This window comes from Rhododendron vialii, chromosome 6a (assembly GCF_030253575.1).
Source record: "Rhododendron vialii isolate Sample 1 chromosome 6a, ASM3025357v1".
Lineage (NCBI taxonomy): Eukaryota > Viridiplantae > Streptophyta > Magnoliopsida > Ericales > Ericaceae > Rhododendron > Rhododendron vialii.
In genome coordinates this window covers 41,313,127-41,333,670 of record NC_080562.1, presented here as the reverse complement: position 1 = coordinate 41,333,670, position 20,544 = coordinate 41,313,127, and the positions used below count along the sequence as shown (strand labels likewise).

General features: G+C 38.3%; 2 protein-coding genes across 2 annotated transcripts; one reads left to right on the top strand and one right to left on the bottom strand.

Moving 5' to 3' along the window:
* Positions 1-14,191: 14,191 nt before the first annotated feature.
* Positions 14,192-15,798, top strand: LOC131330510 (probable F-box protein At4g22030). Its single transcript, XM_058364128.1, has 2 exons — positions 14,192-15,606; positions 15,646-15,798. The coding sequence occupies exons 1-2, from the start codon at positions 14,400-14,402 to the stop codon at positions 15,669-15,671; spliced, it is 1,233 nt and encodes a 410-aa protein (XP_058220111.1). The 5' UTR covers positions 14,192-14,399; the 3' UTR covers positions 15,672-15,798.
* Positions 15,799-17,114: 1,316 nt separating this feature from the next.
* LOC131330509 (probable F-box protein At4g22030) lies at positions 17,115-18,627 on the bottom strand. Its single transcript, XM_058364127.1, has one exon. It carries the CDS (start codon positions 18,460-18,462, stop codon positions 17,203-17,205), a length of 1,260 nt encoding a protein of 419 aa, XP_058220110.1. The 5' UTR covers positions 18,463-18,627; the 3' UTR covers positions 17,115-17,202.
* Between the last annotated feature and the right edge of the window lie 1,917 nt (positions 18,628-20,544).

Sequence of the window (20,544 nt, the reverse complement as noted above, 5' to 3'; positions counted from 1 at the left end):
CATTCGTTCTTAACCTCAATTCCTCCTCTCCTGTATGTTTTTTGGCTCGTAGACTCCCTCGTAATTTGATGGCACTGACATTGTAAACGCGACCTATGGTCATTCAAACCATTCCAACTAGGGATGATAAATTAAATCCGAACCCATTAATTAACACAAATTTATCCACTAAAAAAAAGACCCAACCTGGCCCATTTATTAGTTGGGTCAGAATGGGTTTAACCCATCTAACTCATTTATTAATTGGGTATTAATTGGGTCAACTAAAATGACCCAATAAGTCATGGAAATAACCCATTAGTAGGTCTCTGACTCCGGCTGCTACAGAAACAACGGTTCCGTGTTACTCCATTCTGCATTTTGTCCAGTAATCGTCGTCAGTGATGGTATCATGGTAAGCTCGGCACAAAGAAAGAGGAGAGAGACACTCAAGTAAATTATGCTCAGCACATATTAGTTTCGATAAAAAATTTATGCTTTTACAACTTCTCTCGCTCGAAACGAATCACTCAAGTAAGAAGATCAGAAGGGACTTCGACACGGTCTTTTCACCGATTTTCTCAACACACTAGTCCGGTTACTAGATTTTTTTTTGGGGAGGGGACCTCGACGAAGTCGTTTGCGAGGAAGAGAATATCGATAGAATTATGTGCTTTGTTATCCGAAGAGTATCACGATTTTGCTAACCGGCCACTGCGAATTCTTTGGAATTTTTTTTAGCTGGATACAATATTTGACCACTCTTGAATCTCCCCCTGTTTTTTTTTTTAACTTAATGGATCAAAATCACAATCCATGAAGTTTATGCACACATTGGGTTCGCATTTAAAGATTCCTATTTGGACTATTTCTAATGTCCAGTGAAAATAATAATGAATTTTTTTTCGTGTGCTTTATAAAAATACTATTGGTATATCTGAATTTTATATTTTTATCTAAGATAAACAAAAAAAGAAGGAAAAAAAAAGTAAAATTATTTGTCAACAAGTAGGAGTATTTGAAAGAACCCGAAAATGGAAAAATGCACCAAAATACTTTTTTGATCATTTTTGTGGAAGGAAAGTACACTAATTTTACAAGAGTATTTTAATCATTTAGATTTATAGGGGTAATATCGTCATTTTAGTGAACATTGGTATTTTAGTCGTTTTAAATTTTAGCATATAGTATGTAATTGGGTTGATGGGCCGGTCCGGTTTGATTTTAAATAAATGAGTCGGGTTGGGTATGTGTAATTAAACTCATAATTAATGGGTCTAAATGACCCATTAGAGACCCAACTCAGTTACAACTTATCCAATTTGACCAAAATCCGCCCATTTCACACCCCTAATTCCAACGATGATAAAAAATATAAAAAAAAAACCCATTCCAACAAGATCCATTTGGCAAATGTTTTTATGCATCTCTCTAGAGCTCTACATCAAATGGGTGTTCAGACAAATAAGCCAAAATGGCTTATTTTTTGTTCTTATTCAATTTTTTTTCGTATTACTTGTCTTATTGTCATTTTTTTGGGGATTATTGCATCCTCACGACAAGAAGAATCTAAAAAGTAAAATTTTTTTACCGAAATCCAATTTTTTTTGAATAAAGACGAAAGTAAATCAATAAGCCAATTTTTTCGTCTTTATTTAAAAAAAATTGGATTTCGGTCAAATTTTTTTACTTTTTAGATTCCTCTTGTCGTGAGGATGCAATAGTCTCCAAAAAAATGACAATAAGCCAAGTGATACGAAAAAATTTTGAATAAGGACAAAAAATAAGCCACTGTGACTTATTTGTCCGAATGGGTCGAATCTTAAGAACTTCACGTGGAATACGAACAATATGCCAAAATATTTGTAGACAAACTACGATCAAGTACCATGAATAACATACTGGCAAATCACACCAAAAACCTGAAAACACAGAACTGGACTAACAGAATCCAAAATGAAAATTAAAAAACCAAACCAAATAATGTGCCCAGAGAGAGATCTCTTGACAAAACAAAACTTCCAGTTTAAGCTGTTATACAGCATGCGCAACTGATGCTCGTTCAAAGAGTATTGTATTTAAGAGTGTCAAAAGAGTAAGCTTGCAAACTCTTCTGCAAGATTTTTGAGCTCCGATAAACTTCGTCCGATCGAGCTTAAGAGCCACTTCTGTTTCAAACACCTCCCCGTTCTCTCTCTTCCAGTGTTGATTCTATATATGCTTTTTGGGCTGGAGTATAGAAGTGAGCTTTCTGGGGACTAACTAATGGAGGTTTATATACAGATAGAGGAGGTATATATGGGAGTGAGGTAGGGGGGTGAGTGTAAAATGCAGTGGCTTGAGGGACTCAATCTGTGTTGTCTTTGAAAACTTAGGTAGAGGTCTATTTGGAGCACCAATTTGCTGGAAAGGTTTAGATTTTTGAAAACGTCCAAATCCATGTTCAGTTGTGACTAATTGATTGGATTAGGGTTTTTACCACTTGGTGCTCTTGCGAGTTAACCACTGTTCGGAGGAGGACAGTCCGCCACCATAACTCCATCAAAAATCGAGCAACATCTGAACTCAAGATCATATGGTAGAGAGAAAATTTCACCTTAGGATGCGCATAGTGGAAAGTTGTTGTTTTCCTTATAAAATATAGAGGTAGGAAAAATAACTACTAGCATGTTACTCGCCATGCCACCAACTCACACCACTAACATATGGTATCACTTCCCTATTCGATTTGAGTTTTGAGGGACGGTGCCCTGTTCGTTTTAGAGTCTCGAAATTTCTAGACACGGTCTTTAATAAATTTCTTTCTCTTTTCACTCATTACTTTCAGAAACCTTCTTCAAATCCAAACTCAACGGGGCCAATAGTAAAGACTAGTACAATTTTCCGCAAACTGTGCAAATGTACGTCCATTCATTTGGACGTTCACTTGTCCTCGATCTGTCGTGGCCAAAGTTGGTGAACTAACCCAATTCGTTTCGTTTCGTTTCCCCTTTCCATTTTGGGAATTGACATAATTGATAGTAATAGTTGTAGCTAGATTTCGGGACCGAGTCGACCGACGAACCTTGACCTTATAGGAAAGGGAAAATTTCAAATTAGCATCTGATCTTTCACGCAAATTACACATGAACATTTGATCGTAATAAAACATCACATAAACATCTGACGTATTAAAAAAACTCATCAATTAGACCCCTACCGTTAACTTCCGTCCTAAAACTAACGGAAAACATATTTCTCTCTCCAATTTTGCTACCCATAATGATTTTTTTAACAAATTTTGCACAACTTTTTTGTGGGATCCATTTTTTGGGTCTCATACAAATTATCCGATCTGTTCACTAATTTTAAAATATTTTTTTCAAGCGACCTTGTAAAAAATAACTCCATCAAATAAATGTAAGTGTATGATCCAATCGTACAATTTTTCATTTAGAATTCTGGATTAAAATTCTGAATAAAAAGTTATAAGATAGGATCAAACACTTATATTTAACCCGTTAAGCTAATTTTTTTACAAGGTCACACAAAAAATATTTTAAAACTATTGAAATGATCAGATCATTTTTAGGGACCCAAAAGTAGGCCCCACAAAAATCTATGTAATACTAATCTGTGTGGGTATACTGGGTAGTGTTAGTTGCTCCGACGAAAAGTAAATTAAAAAAAACAACTCAGCACTATACGGGATATAAAAAAGAAAAATGATAATACAGAAGAAAAGATTTGTATTACATTTTTTTTTTGTGAGGATCGACCCAAAAGTGAACTGATCTTACAACTTTTCATGTAGAATTTTAATTCAAAATTCTGAATAAAAACTTGTATGATTGGATCATACACTTACATTTATCAGATGAAACTGATTTTCTGCAAGGGTTCTCAAAAAAATATTACTCCCTCCGTCCCTTTTTTAGAGTCCAGTATTCCATTTTGGGCTGTCCCTTAATAAGTGTCCATTTTGTAAAGTTAGTGGGTAAAAGTTGGTGTATTGTCTATTTTATCCTTAAAAGTAGATTTTTTTTAAAAAAGTAAGTGAATAAAAGTGTAATGATGATGGGTAAGTAGAAAAAGTGGAGGAAAAAGTTGATGTGAAAGGTATAATGATGATGTCTTTTTAATAAGTTGAAATTACGAAGCAGGACACTTAAAAAGGGACGGAGGGAGTATTGACTTAATCAATGGATCAGATAATCTGTGTAAGACCCAAAAATAGGCCTTGCAAAAAAAAAATATGTAAAATTTGTGAAGAAAAGACAGTGTAGGTAACAAAATTAGAGAGAAACATATTTTTCGTTCGTTTTTTGACGGAGATTGACGGTAGGGGTTTAATTAATGAGTTCTTTAAGACATTAGGTGTTTATGTGATATTTCGTTAAGATCAGATGTCTATGTGTAATTTGCGCGAAAATTCAGATGCTAATATGAATTTTTCTCTATAGGAAACAAGTTTCAAAAAAAGAAACAAAAACAAAAAATAGCATTGAGTAGACAGGTAGCTTCGGTCAATTTGAAACAGCTAGCTCTAGGTCACATGTCCCCCAGGGTATTAACACCATGTCAAAAAGTTAAAAAAGAGATGTGGTATCAACACAGATTTTTGTGCATAAATCGTGCACAGATTTTAATGTACGGCCCACTACGGGTCCTACATAAACAATTCAAGCCGTTCATTAAATGTAAAATATTTTTTCGAGTGTCCAAACGAAAAATCAACTCAATCCGATACATATAAAGGCTCGATCCAATCATCTAATTTTTCATTCAGATTTCAGGATAATGAAAAGTTAAATGATTGGATCGAGAGTCTATAGGTATCGGATTGAGCTGATTTTTTGCGGAGACCCTTGAACAAATATTTTACATTTAATGAGCGGCTCGAATCATTTGTGTTGGATTTATAGTAGACCCAAAATAATAATCAGTGTATGAAAAGTATGTGTCAATAGACATTCTGGTTAAAAAAGAGACGCATCTCTAGTAAGAGCATCTCCAATCCAATACTCTATTTGAGAGTATCAAAATACTTTATTTTATTCATAAAGTGATTTTAGAGAAAATCACTATTCCTATTTACTCCAATCACAAATCCTCTATTTTTCCCTCTAAAATCACTTTATGAAAAAAAAAAAAAACCTTTTTTTATACTCTCATAAGAATATGGTTGGTATAAAAATTTAATAAGAAAAGCTTATAAGAACAAAAATGTCTTTTAAAAAGGTGCATAGTGTTATGAAGATGATCCTCTATATTTTCTCTTACCCTCTAAATATAGAGGATCAAAATCTAATACTCTCAAATGGAGGAGAGTTGAGAGGATGTGTTGGAATACTTTAATACTTTCAAATAGAGATATAGAGTATGAGTAGGAGATGCTCTAATAGGAAAGTTTACAGCACTAGTATGATTGCGTGTATACGAAAAACTAACCACAGGTGGCAGTCTAACAGTAATAACTCTCGAGATATGCGCTTGATTTACGTGCGATACTATTGTCGTGTGGACTGTCTGTGTCATTTATATCATAAGTATGTGTTATTTTATGTCAGTCTCGTGTGGATGATAAGTGGGTCAACAATCCCCTGGCATGCTGTTCCTTCCGCTAGAAGCAGTGGAGCGGCTCTAAGAATTTTAGTTAGGGAGGTCATTAAGAAACCTGAGATTTACAATTTTTTTTAAGATTTCCACATACAAGACATCTACAAATACATAGAGTGCAGCATACATCTACAAAATACATAGAGTGCAGCATTCAGACAAAAGACATTCAAATATAAAAAAAGTATTGCAATTCTTGAGAATTTTCACATTTGCAAATTATCTCATGATAGCATCATATCAAATGGCTTTTAAATGCACTAGTGAGATGCCGACGCGTACAACATTAACAAACTGAGGAATGCGTTGTTTATACCAACTGTGAAAACAACACGCGAAACTTAAAGCATCATGCAGAAATTATTTGATAGATTAATAGGAACAATGTAATGATGCACTATTTTGTGGGAGCATGTCAAAATTGAACAATATGTTGAGTGTGGTTGATATTTTTTCAAATATAGCAACGAATTATAGTGCAGAGATCGCGTGTAGGGATTTTTGCGAAGTTTAAATCACAACCACCATAATAGGCCTTATAAGGCGGAGCGAGTCATTTACAAAACATAGTGTCTACAAATATCTTTGTACATGTTCAAAGTCTATAAAACTCTCTTGAAAACAGAGGAAGTTTGTACACTGCAAACCATCAGATCACCAGATATTTTGGGGAGTCATACTAATCCTAATCCATTTACAGCTAGTAATGCCAAATCTTACAACTTTTAGAAGTTTTTCCCATTTGTTTGTTTCTTGTGATGTTTAAAAAACCCCTGATGTTGATTACCAGTGACATCCCACCAACTCCGTGTTTGATATAGTGTCGTGTATTAGCCTTTGTTGCTATATGGTGAGATGCCGCGTCGTATTAGTCATTATTGAGCAATGTTTTGATTGATAAATAATATTCATATTAACAGTCTTTATCCAGTGAGGAATTCCGTACGGTTTTACCGTGCGGGTCTCGCTTTTTCGATCAAATTTCGATGATCTAAGCTGCTTAAAGTGATCAGAATGTGATTTTAAAAGTACCCACGAGAAATCGGCAAAAAATGACTGGAAATGACTTGATCAGAGCAGTTTTCATTGAACAGTTCAATAAAAAACTGCTTAAATCAAGACTTTCCTGATCATTTTTTGTGGACTGTTGTGGTTGGATTTGCGTGGTAAAATTAAGCAAATGTAAAGTGAAATTTGGAACAGTTACAGTAGTTCTACTACAATATTAACTAATTACCAATGCAAAATATGGAATACAATGATGGTAATTACGATTATGCATTGGTGATGATTTCACTCCAAATTATCCAGTACCCCTAATGCAAGGCTCTCCTCCAAATCATCCCCACACCAAAACCCAAACCGTAAACCAAAGAATGAAAAAAAGGATATGGAAGGAAAACATGAAAAGTTTGAAAACCCATAAAAGTAAAAAAAAAATTAACCTCAATCTAGACACCCCAATCTGCGGGAGCCACCACTGATTGCCTGAAGAATGACCAAAACTCCCTGAACAAAACAATCCAACCTCATAGACACACCAGGGCATTCTTGATAATTCGCTGGCTTTATCCCTTACACGTACGGACAAATTCAATTCTCCTTTAGGAAGCCAAGGAGGGATGTACACGATACTTCACATGGTAAAAAAAAATAACGTGCTTAATAAAATGAAACTTATCATCCCATTTGGTTCCAATGAGAGAGAGAGAGAGAGAGAGAGAGAGAGAGATTTACTAGTGGTGTCCTCCGATTTTTGTTGACCGTTGGCGTTGGGTATTCAGAACTAATTGAATTAGGTGTTCAAAACAAAGGGTGGGATACATGTAAATATTAGTATTACCAAGGCATACATAAATGAAATCAGTGTGTTCGGGGGTGGTGTTTGCTCTGAAGGCATGGCTCCGGCCGAGAAACCCCAACATAAACAACACTTCGGCTGGGAACATGACCTTAGACCTCAGCTTGCATGGTTCGCAAATTCATGGTTTGCAGAGTCAAATAATACTATCACTAGGTTGGCCTGATGGGCACCGCACTATTGACAGTGGTAGATGTAATGCATGTGTGTCGCCCAGGGCATAAGGACCACCCTAGTTGTAAAACAGGAGCGAACAAGATCCGAAGCCAATATAGCCTTTGCATGTGCAACAGCTGATACCAAGGCTAAACGTATCACAGAGATTCACAATCTCTGCCTCATGGTTTCATTGTCTTGGTATAATCTTTCGCACATAATTCTATCCGTGAGACGAAAAACATGCCCCCATCATTTACAATCAACTATCAAGATTGAAAGTCACAGTCGTTAAGTCACACATAATCCTATCCGTGAGACCCAAAACTCCATGTAAGATATGCTGATATCTATATAGTCTCTGTATATGATATCATCCCCATCAATAACAGCATTGATAATAGGTTAATTTTGAAGCCCACTAACAGCAGCCTGAAATTTGAACAGAAAAATGAAATATATATACCTTTACAATCAAAATATTTTTGGTTATACTAGGCCTACACGAGGATATATATACATTTTTTGTTGGCCCGTTAAGGCTCGTGAACAAGCTCGAGCTCGAGTCAAACCAAGGCCCGCTCGGCTCGAGTTCGACTCATTAAGTTTTCACTGAGCTCAAGCTTGGGTTTTTTTAAAAACTAAATAAACAAGCTTGAGCACGGTAAAGCTCGGCTCGACTTGGCTTATATGCAGCCCTAGCCCTGGATTACATTTTTCTTGACTGTGATAATGTCTCTACCCCATTATCAAAATATTGTATCTGTTCATGGGATATTGTGATAGTCAACTTGATTATTCGACAACATAATATTGAATCGCTCTTTATCTGAATCAGTGGTGATATTTGTGACATGTCCATCAAAATACCCATATTATTTGAGGTGTTATATAAACTTTCTACCGGTAATTTCGTCCTTGATTCTATTATGTTATTTGGTGATTGCCTGCGAGAAAGCAAATACCGATTAACAGAAATCTTGATTTGTTTGAGGAAACTGTTTTTAATCTATTACTAGTAATTGTTTTCGTCGCTCTGTAATATAACTTATGAGACGTTCTGTATCTTGATTTCGGGTGTTGCAGTTGGGCATTGGATCAGTGAAAAAGCACATGTCAAACGAAGGCATAGAAGTTAGATTGACGCCTTATAAGCCTGCCTCCACCGAGTAGATTCAGCAGACCTTGGAATTGACGCCGAATGAGCCTCCACCATTTTGAGCTACCTACGAATCAGACGATGCTGCTGCACCCCATTTTGGTAGCTGGTTTTGAATGATGTGATATACTAATTAATCAGATTATGTTGTGACATTTAATAATTTTTGTAGCTCTTTTGATTTTTATTGAGATGTCGTCATGTACTTTGAGGCCTTGTAGTTACAACTTCCAAGCTTTAGATGCTTTAGATCAAGCAGAATGCGAAACACTTTCACTTTCAGTTTTCTATTTTCTTTTTCAGAATTTTCAAAAATTGGACATGGAAGTATGTGTTTGTATGTCTATTTTCATTTGCAAAAAGAGAGAATGGCTTTCAAAATTTCTGAAAATTGAAGAAGTAGCAAAACTGAACTTCAACTGTTTCTAAGAGCAAAAACCGGCTGCCAAATCTTCCGCTACAGTGCCCAGAGCACCTTACCCACACGAGACGCAGGTTCAAGTCTTGCCCAAAGCAAAAATCGACTTCCACACACATCACTCTCTCTCTCTCTCTCAACATTGATCTATCTCTGACTTTCTCCAACTCCATGCCAGGCACCAGTGCTATTCCCCGCTTTAGCAAAAGCTCCAAAAAATATTACACAAGAGTCTTCAAAACCCAAAAGGTTCAATCAAAATAAAGGACGAATTAATGGGAATTTCCAAGAACAATCAAGGAGTAGATGAAGACCCAAACTTAGAGAGAGAGAGAGAGACCCAGTCTTCAAATGCGATAATGATGATTCGGATGAAGACCCAACCTTCGACGCTGTCGAAGAGACTCGATCTAGCTTTACAATTTCACTTTCTATAAAAGCAATCTAAGAGAGGGAAGAGGGGAGCAGAAATGGAGAAGAAAGAGGAAGAAAAATGAACCAAAAAGAGATGCATGTGTCACTTTTTTTTTTGAGAAAAAATAAAATTTGATTTCTTTAAATAGAAAAGTGGCAACGTTACCAAACAGAGCCTTAACTTTTTAAAAATGGCGGACTGATTTGTTTTCTAACCCTCTCCTTTTATTCAGGGCCTTCTTGTTCCAGTTATCTGCAATGCTGAGAAGATTAATTTTGCGGAGATAGAGAAAGAGATCAACATGTCATTTCTCCCGTTTGACATTATTTTGGGTGGTTCGATTGCTCTATTATGCTTTTTATTTTAGACTATTAGCTTGGCGATCAGCATCTTACACAACTGACAAACTTTTGACAGTCTGAAATCCTGGGTATGCATTCGATAGTGTCCCGTCCAACGGTTGTTGGAGGCGACATAGTTCCGAGGCCAATGATGTACATTGCCCTGACATATGATCATTGGTTGATTGACGGGAGAGAGGCAGTGTTTTTCCTCCGCCGCATTAAGGATGTGGTGGAGGATCCTCAGAGGTTGCTTCTTGATATATGAAGAAACATATACTGCTGGCATTCGGATAAGTGGTTTGCTGGTCTACTTGGAACCAAAAAGACAGATTGTTCTATTGAAGTTGAATTAATGCCTAGGAGAAGTTTTTTGTTGGTTCTCCTCTTTAGCGAGCTCTTCAACTGCGGCTAGCCGTGTTCACATTTGAAATGAGGAACTTTGTTGCAATACAGTTTCAAGTTTATATTGCTCAAAAATCTTCTACTTAGTGCTCCTTACTTTTTTAAGTGCTGGGGTGCAAATTGATGAGAATTCAGAGATTATATTCAAGAACATGTATGCAACCAATGTCAAATGTTTTGTGGATGTTACTTTAATTACGCCATTAAATTTACAATGAATTATCTTCCGTGCAGTTTGTATCATACGTGGAGTTCTGGGTCTCACAAATAGGATTATGTGTGACTTAACGACTGTGACATTTAGTCTTGATAGTTGCTTATGAATGACGGGGGCATGTTTTTCGTTTTAGATTGGCTATAGCTGCAAATTATGTGCGAAAGATTATACCAAGACAATGAAACCATGAGCAAGAGATAGATTTGTGAATCAACGTTTTGCCTTGGTATCAGCTGTTGCACATGCAAAGGTTATATTGGCTTCGGATCTTGTTCACTCCTGTGTAGTACAGCAACAAGGGTGCCCCTTATGCCTTGGGCGACACACGTGCATTACATCTACCACTGCCACAGCGTGGTGCCAATCAGGCCAACCTAGTAATAGTATTATCTGACTTTGCAAACCATGCAAGCTGAGGTCTAAGGTCATGTTCGCAGCCGAAGTGTCGTTTATGTCGGGGGTTTTCTCGGCTGGAGCCATGGCTTTGGAGCAAACACCACCCCCGAACACACTGATTTCGTGTATGTATGCATTGGTAATACTAATATTTACATGTATCCCACCCTTTGTTTTGAACTCCTAATTCAATTAGTTCTTAACACCCAACGGTCAACAAAAATCGGAGAACACCACTACAAAATCTCTCTCTCTCTCTCTCTCATTGGATGTTTATCACTATAAAGAGTAACTAATCAAATGGGATGATAAAGTTTCATTTTATTAGGCCCATTATTTTTTTAACCATGTGAAGTATCATATATATACATGCATTTAATAGCCATTTGATATGATGCTATTATGAAATAATTTGGAAATGTGAAAATTCGCAAGGGCAATTGCAATACTTTTATAATATTTGAATGTCTTTTGTCTAAATGCTGCACTCTATGTATTTGTAGATGTCTTGTATGTGGATATCTTAAAAGAAATTGTAAATCTCAGGTTACTTATGACCTCCTTAACTAAAATTCTTAGAGCCGTGCCACTGATTCTAGTGGAAGGAACGGTATGCCATGGGGTTATTGACCCACTTATTATCCACACGAGACTGACAGTAGATAACACATACTTATGATATAGATGACACGGACAATCCACACGACAATAGTATACACGCAACTAGAGATGCGTCTCTTTTTAGCTTTTGACATGATGTGACCTAGATCGAGCTGTTTCAAATTGACCGAAGCTACTGCTCTACTCAATGATCTTCTTTGGAACTTATTTTCCAAGAAGCTGAAGGTTTGGTCGGTCCCCTAGAAATTTAGAATCATTACTATCAATTCTGTCCCTTCTCAAAATGGAAAGGGGAAACGAAACAAAACAAAACGAAAGGGGAATTCATTACTAGAGCTGTTTTCAAATTGACCGATGCTACTGCTCGACTCGATGCTATATTTTTGTTTTGTTTCTTTTTTTGAAACTTATTTCCAAGAAGCTGAATCATTACTATCAATTCTATCCAGACTCAAAATTGGGGGGGAGGTGTGGGTTGTTAAGAAAAAAAGAAAAGAAAAGGGAGTTCAAATTATGATAATCGTTGTGGACTTAAATGAATGGACGTACATTTGCACAGTTTGCAGAAGTTCGTACTAGCCTTCACCGGTACCATTGCCTCTGTTTTATGAACTTTTTTTGAATCATAAGGTCAAGATTCAAGACGTTATTAGTTCAGGCTTATATTTTTTTTCATTATTTAGTAAATTGTTTATGAAATTTCTGGTGTATTTGTTGGGATGTCCAGCCATTCTCATTGTGTAAAATTTGGAAACAAAATATTTATCCTAATAAAAGAATTGCAATTTCTGTATCACGTAAAATAAGAAGTGGTTGTCTCTTAGTGCCAAATAAAAAATTCATACTAAATGATTTTTGTGTGCTACCGAGTCCCCAGTCAAACATGTGGCTGTAGACCACATCAAGTCTGATACCATATGTTAATGGTACGAGTTGGTGGCTGCTTGACCGATTTTCTAGTCCTAAAATAATGGGTTATCCCAAGCGTAGGGCGGAAACCGACGCAGCATAATATCCGGTAAGTTCGGAGTCGAATCCACAGAGACGGTGATGTGTGCTGACTAAAAACTCTGGTTGTTATAATTTAAACGGGCTCTTAGGTAGCCACCCATTTTTCCGGTTGATTGAGATTTAACTAAAACCTAGAAATTGATTGTTCTTTTCAAATAATTAAAAGGAGGTACGGTCGTGGGGTTCATAGCTTTCGCAACCAGTCCTGACTAACCTGCTCCATTCAGTGTTCTTAAAAACGTAGAACTTTAGTTTGAAAAAGATACCCCGTAAGATGCAAAACCCTATGGTCGCCGTATACCCATGCGCAGCAGAGAATGAGTTTTGGACCCCCATTCCCCCGTTCATATGGGCTCCGACAATGCTCGGGTTCGTCCACGGGAAGTATTTTTCCAATCTAAAATTATTTTTCCGTTGTTTGAAAAATAGGAGCAGTGCCCGAACTGATCACAGTGTGCTAATCACCCCGCGACCCTACCTATAGAACTACTCACTCATTATTAAACAAGAAACAAAAGAAATCCTAATTTGAAACATGATTCTAAATATGGGATAGAAAACAAACAAAAGATTTAAGTTAAATAAGAACAAACGAACAATTTTTATAAAGAATAGAAATTAAAACAAATTACCGGAGTGCGAATAATTAAACGAAGCTTCAAAACTTAAAAAAAAACTCGAAACAAAAATAAACAATATTCGAAACAAAAAGCTAAACGTCGCAGTCCCTCTGTTGATCTCGGCAATCGCCTGTTCCGCGTGATTTCAAGAAGATATCACGGCAGACCATTTCTCCGTTTTGTCCGTCCGAATCCCCTGGCCTGTGCGCATGACCTCTTCCTTTTATAAGCTGCTGCTGCCGACTTTCACTTGCAAAAGCCCTCGTTGAGAAATCAGTCAATTGGACCCAGCCTTGGTCAAAATATCTATTAAACATTAGACCCACTAGGAAGACCAATTGCAAGTGCAAGTTCAATTAGTATAGCTTCGGGGCCCACCAATTTTATGTCTTGTATTATTCTGCTAACCCAATTTACTTCCATTACCACGTACACAGCAGCATAGTAGGAGGAGAAAAAATTATAAGGCACAATCCAAGCTTCTTTTACTTCGGTATCAGCAACTAAACAATGCACATTAAATATATTAAAATTCTCCGAATACCTACCACACAAAAATTAAGCATTAATCTCCAAGTAATATTATATAAATAGACTTAGCAATGATAAATTAGAGGGTGCTAATGTGAACATTTACGCGCCTATCAGTGCCATTGTGAGTAACATGGACTTATTTTGTTTCTTTCCCTATATCTATATCGATATTATAAGAAAAACAACTTTTCACTACGCGCATCCTGGGGCAAAATTCTCTCCCTCCTAGATGCTGCTCGCTCTTTGGTGGGGCTTATGGTAGTGGATTGTCCTCCTCTGAACAGTTGTTTAACTCGTAAGAGCACCAACTGATAAAAGACCCTAATCGGGACAACTAGCCACAACTGAACATCAATTTGGACGTTTTCAAAAAGCTAAAACCTTACACCAAATTGGTGCTCCAAATAGACCTCTACATAAGTTTTAAAAGTTCCAACTTCGGAGTCAAACAACACAGAAAGAGTCCCTCAAGTCTCAAAGTGTGGAGCTTTCGTCCCTGACCCAACGAACCCCATTCAAAACGTTGTAAGAATAGTTCCACTGCATTGTACACTCACCCCCTAGCTACGTCCTCTATCTCTATATAAACTTCCATTAGTCCCCAGAAAGCTCACTTCTATTCTCCAGCCCAAATACCTCTTCAAACACAAGCCTAGCTATTAGTGATAATGGCCACCATTCAAGCTTCAATTCTCCTTTTCCGCTCTGCTTCGCCTTCTACCACACTAACCCCAAAAGTTCAAACCCATCGTCTTTCAGCTCATCAGCACCTGATGAATTCATTCATCAACAAATTGAATGGCCAACAAAAATTCTACACTATGACCAAGACTTCGACCGGGAGGCATAGGAATAGGAGTAGGATAAATTCAAGAGGAAATGAAGTAGAACCCAATATAGAGGCGTCTGAAGAGCTCCATAGCATAATGAATCTCGTAGCAGATAGAGCCGAAATGCACAAAAACATCGGTATACAACGAGATAACTGGAACCATCTCCTCTTAACTTCCATCAACGGCATGACGGTAACAGCAGCCACTATGGCCGCCCTCGCAGCCATTAGTGGAGAAGGAAATTCCCTTTTGGCACTAAAGCTGTCTTCCACTATACTGTACGCGGCTGCCACTGGGGTTTTGTTGGTGATGAACAAGATCCAACCGTCTCAACTCGCAGAAGAACAAAGAAACGCTTCGAGGTTGTTTAAGCAACTTCATGAACAGATAAAATCTGGGATAACTCTAAGAAAACCGACTTCTAATGATGTGAAGGATGCAATGGAGAGGGTTTTGGCCATAGATAGAGCTTACCCGCTTCCTTTGCGAGGAGCAATGCTCGATAAGTTTCCCAAAGCTGTGGAGCCAGCTGTGTGGTGGCCAAAGGAAATGAGAAACCAAAAGGAGATTTCTGGTGGTGGTGGTGAGGGGAGGAGAAACGGGTGGAGCGAAGAGCTTGAAGAAGAGATGAGAGAGGTGGTTGGGGTGATGAAGAGGAAGGATGGTGCTGAGTATTTGAGGCTAAGTAAATTGGTGTTGAAGGTGAACAAGGTTCTAGCCATTACTGGACCTTGGCTCACTGGTCTAGCCGCGGTGGGGTCAGCCTTGGCGGGAACACCTTGGATCGGGTCGTGGGCTGTTGTTATGGGGGTCGTGTTTGGGGCTTTGGCTACAGTGGTTAACACAATAGAGCACGGTGGTCAAGTTGGGATGATATTCGAAATGTACCGAAGCTCTGCCGGGTTCTTTATGCTCATGGAAGAGAGCATAGAATCAACACTGGAAGAGAGAGCAGCAGAAGAGAGAGAGAACGGGGAGGTGTTTGAAACAGAAGTGGCTCTTAAGCTGGGACGAAGTTTACCGGAGCTCAAAAATCTTGCGCGTACTTCTTCTTCTTCTTCTTCAAATTCAGAGCCCACAGAAGAGTTTGCAAGCAAACTCTTTTGACTCTTAAATACAACGTATATATGTACACACTTTGGACGAGCATCAGTTGCGCATGCTGTATAACATATACATATACAGCATGTGGTTCTTTTACGGGAACAAATAAAAGGAAACTAAGGAAAATTAAGACGATGAGGGAAAAACTAGACTCTTCTACTGAACATAGCCTAAGAGTGCGTATTTTTATCGCTCTGGTTACTTTCCGTGAGAAGGGTACTTCTGAAGTTCGAACAGGAAGATACTAAATGGAAGGATTTGACAAACCTTGGAAGTGCCAACAGCTATGCTGATATCTATATAGTCTATGTATATGATATCATCTCCGTCAATTACAGCATTGATAATAGGTTGATTTTGAAGCCCACTAACAGCAGCCTGAAATTTGAACAGAAAAATGAAAAATGAAGATATATATCTTCACAATCAAAATATTTTTGGTTGTATTAGGTCTATGCGATGATATATATCTATACGTTTTTCGTTGGTCCGTTAAAGCTTGTGCTCGTGAACAAGCTTGAGCTCGAGTCAAGCCAAGGCCTGCTCGGCTCGAGCTCGACTCGTTAAGTTTTCACTGAGCTCGAGCTTGGGTTTTTTTTTAAAACTTAATAAATAAGCTTGAACACGGTAAAACTCGGCTAGACTCAGCTCGTTTGCAACCCTAGCCCTAAATTTTATTTTTCTTGACTTTGATAATGTCTCCGCACCATTGTCGAAATATTGTATCTGTTCATGGGATATTGTGATAGTCAACTTAATTATTCGATAACATATTATTGAATCGCTCTTTATCTGAATAAGTGGTGATATTTGTGACATGTCCATAGAAATATCTGTAGAAATTTTATATCCATCTCAAAGCCAATTGGCAATGAGTGGAGAGGTCCCAAATGTTATTAAGTGATCACCCATTCCACTCCCAAGCAATGTGGGACTCTATTTCCTTAACATCCCCCCTCACGTGCAGCCGCATTTGAGGTCTGTCACGTGTGGCCACTTTTGGGTCCTATCATCGTGCAGCCTTTTTGCTGGTCTGTCATCGTGGGGTGTGGATTGTTAATTTTTAAAATGTGGGGTGGAACAGGCCCTGCTCTGATACCATGTAGAAACTTTATATCCATTTCAAAGCCAATTGGCAATTGGCAATGAGTGGAGAGGTCTCAAATGTTATTAAGTGATCACCCATTCCACTCCCAAGTAATGTAGGACTCTATTTCCTTAACACATATCATTTGAGCTGTTATATAAACTTTCTACCGATAATTTCGTCCTTGATTCTATTATGTTATTTGGTGATTGCCTGCGAGAAAGCAAATACCGATTAACAGAAATCTTGATTTGTTTGAGGAAACTGTTTTTAATCTATTACTGATAATTGTTTTCGTCGCTCTGTAATATCACTTATGAGACGTTCTGTATCTTGATTTCGGGTGTTGCAGTTGGGCATTGGATCAGTGAAAAATCACTTGTCATATATACGTTGTATTTAAGAGCTCATCTCTGCTTATAAAATATACAGTTCGACTCTGCACAGTCAAAAGAGTTTGCTTGCATACTCTTCTGTGGACTCTGAATTTGAGGAAAAAGAACAAGAAGTAAAAGAAGAAGAGATACTCGCAAGATTTTTGAGCTCCGATAAACTTCGTCCCAGCTTAAGAGCCACTTCTGTTTCAAACAACTCCCCGTTCTCTCTCTCTTCTGCTGCTCTCTCTTCCAGTGTTGATTCTATGCTCTCTTCCATGAGCATAAAGAACCCAGCAGAGCTTCGGTACATCTCGAATATCATCCCAACTTGACCACCGTGCTCTATGGTGTTAACCACTGTAGCCAAAGCCCCAAACACGACCCCGAAAACCACAGCCCACGACCCAACCCAAGGTGTTCGGACCAAGGCTGACCCCACCGCGGCTAGACCAGTGAGCCAAGGTCCAGTAACGGCTAGAACCTTGTTCACCGTCAACACCAGTTTACTTAGCCTCAAATACTCAGCACTATCCTTCCTCTTCATCACCCCAACAACCCCTCTCATCTCTTCTTCAAGCTCTTTGCTCCACCCGTTTCTCCTCCCCTCACCCCTCCCACCACCAAAACTCTCCTTTTGGTTTCTCATCTCCTTTGGCCACCACACGGCAGGCTCCACAGCTTTGGGAAACTTATCGAGCATAGCTCCGAGCAAAGGAAGCGGGTAAGCTCTATCTATGGCCAAAACCCTCTCCATTGCATCCTTCACATCATTAGAAGTCGGTTTTCGCAGAGTGATCCTAGATTTTATCTGCTCATGAAGTTGCTTCAACAACCTCGAAGCGTTTCTTTGTTCTTCTGCGAGTTGAGACGGTTGGATCTTGTTCATCACCAACGAAACCCCAGTGGCAGCCGCGTACAGTATAGTGGAAGACAGCTTTAGTGCCAGAAGGGAATTCCCTTCTCCACTAACGGCTGCGAGGGCGGCCATAGTGGCTGCTGTTACCGTCATGCCGTTGATGGAAGATAAGAGGAGATGGTTCCAGTTATCTCGTTGTATTCCGATGTTTTTGTGCATTTCGGCTCTATCTGCTACGAGATTCATTATGCTATGGAGCTCTTCAGACGCCTCTATATTGGGTTCTGCTTCTTTTCTTGTATTTATCCTACTCCTATTCCTATGCCTCTCGGTCGAAGTCTTGGTCATGGTGTGGAATTTCTGTTGGCCGTTCAACTTGCGAGCTGAAAGACGATGGGTTTGAACTTTTGGGGTTGGTGTGGGAGAAGGCGAAGCGGAGCGGGAAAGGAAAATCGAAGCTTGAGTGGTGGCCATGATCACTACTGGCTAGTAGCTAGGCTTTGTGTTTGAAGAGGTTTTTGGGCTGGAGGATAGAAGTGAGCTTTCTGGGGACTAATGGAGGGTTTATATACAGATGAGAAGAGGTAGGGGGTGAGCGTAAAATGCAGTGGAACTGGTCTTTACAGCGTTTTGAATGGGGTCGTTCGACACTTTTTGACAGTGTTGTTTGACTTGGAAGTTGGAAAACGTTTTCAGTGCGGAGCGGATATATCCCACGTGGTACCTGCTTGGCGCTCTCGAATTGAAACTCTATCTCTCCTCTCATTCCAATACTTTCTCTCTTTAAATCCGAGCCGTCCAAAAACGCAATCGACGGTTCGAATATGCTGAGCGGATATCACGTGGTACCCGATCGGCACTGAAAAATTCTTCCAAGGCTTGGGTCTATTTGGAGCACCAGTTTGGTGATGGTTTTAGCTATATATTTTAAAACGTCCAAATCCATGGCGAATAACTCCGCGACTTTTCTTCTTTTCTTGTTGGGTTAAAGGTGAGTAATTATTCAAGACTTCAGGAGTACCATCACGTGATATTTCGAATCACTTTACAATCGCACGTGTTTGTGGGATTCATATACTTAATGATAAACCCTATAGAAAAGTATAATTATAAAATGATCCGGAGTACCACGTGTCTATGCTCCCGAACTATTGTACACCGGTGTACGTATTTCAACGGGGTTCCCATAGCCTGACCAAAAAGCGAGTAGCATCTGAACTCAAGACCAGACCGTGTGGGATGGGGAGAATTGAATTGAATTGAATTTCACCCCAGGATAGGACAGGATAGGATGCGCGTAGTGGAAAGTTGGTGTCTCTTATCGTATACAGACAGAAATAATAGATGGAAAAAATAAGACCCATGTTACTCACAATTCCACCAACTCGAAGTCGAACCATTAAAATATAAAATATTGGTCAGACTTGATGCGGTCTACAGCCGCATGCTTGACACGGCAGTAGGTAGAACACAAAAACCATTTATGAATTTGTTTTTGGCACTGAGAGACAATCAATTAAGTTCAGGTTTGTTTCGATGTAAAATGTTTTTTATGTAAAGTATTTTTTCATAAAATAAACTTTAAATTTTTATTTTTTTATGTTTGGTTGATACATGAAAAATATTTTCAAAAATCGACGAAATAGTACAAAGAGAGAGAATTGAACGTGAGTCAGGACTGACAATTATGAAAATTAAGCAGTGAGAATTGTTGTAGAAGACAGCAAGTTCATTTCAGAAAATAACTTAGTAGAATGCAAACCAGTAACTTACTAGATATTTTCATCCAATTAATGAAAAATATTTTACTCATTTTTTGTAGGATAAATCTTTTCTTTGCAAATTTTATGCAATGAGAATGGCTGGACATCCCAACAAATACACCAAAAAATTCATAAACAAGTTATGAAATAGTGAAAAATATATACTACTACATATATAAGCCTGAACTATCTTGAATCCTGACCTTATGATTCAAAAAAAAAAAGGTTCATAAAACAGAGGCAATGGTGGCAAACTGTGCAAATGTACGTCTGTTCATTTAAGTCCACTAACAACCATCATAATTTGGACATTAACTTGTAATCGCATTTTTCACCTGGCCATAATTGATAAGTAATGATTCTAGCTAGATTTCTAGGGGACCGACCAACCTTGAGCTTCTTGGAAATGTACGTCTATCGGTGTTTCATAAAAAAAGAAGCAAAACAAAAATTAGCATTGAGTAGCTTCGGTCAATTTCAAGCAGCTAGCTTTTGGTCACATGTACCCCATGGTATTAACATCATGTCAAAAGTTAAAAAAGACACGCATCCTCTGGTAATAGCAGAGGGGCAGAACTAGCATGACTGCGTGTATACTATTGTCGCGTGAATTGTTTGTGTCATCTCTATTATAAATACGTGTTATTTGATGGCAGTCTCGTGTGGATTATAAATGGGTCAATAACCCCTTGACTTGTTGTTCTTTCCACTAGAATTAGTGGCGGCTCTAAGAATTTTAATAAGGAAGGTCAATAAGAAACTTTAGATTTACGATTTCTTTTAAGATTTCCAC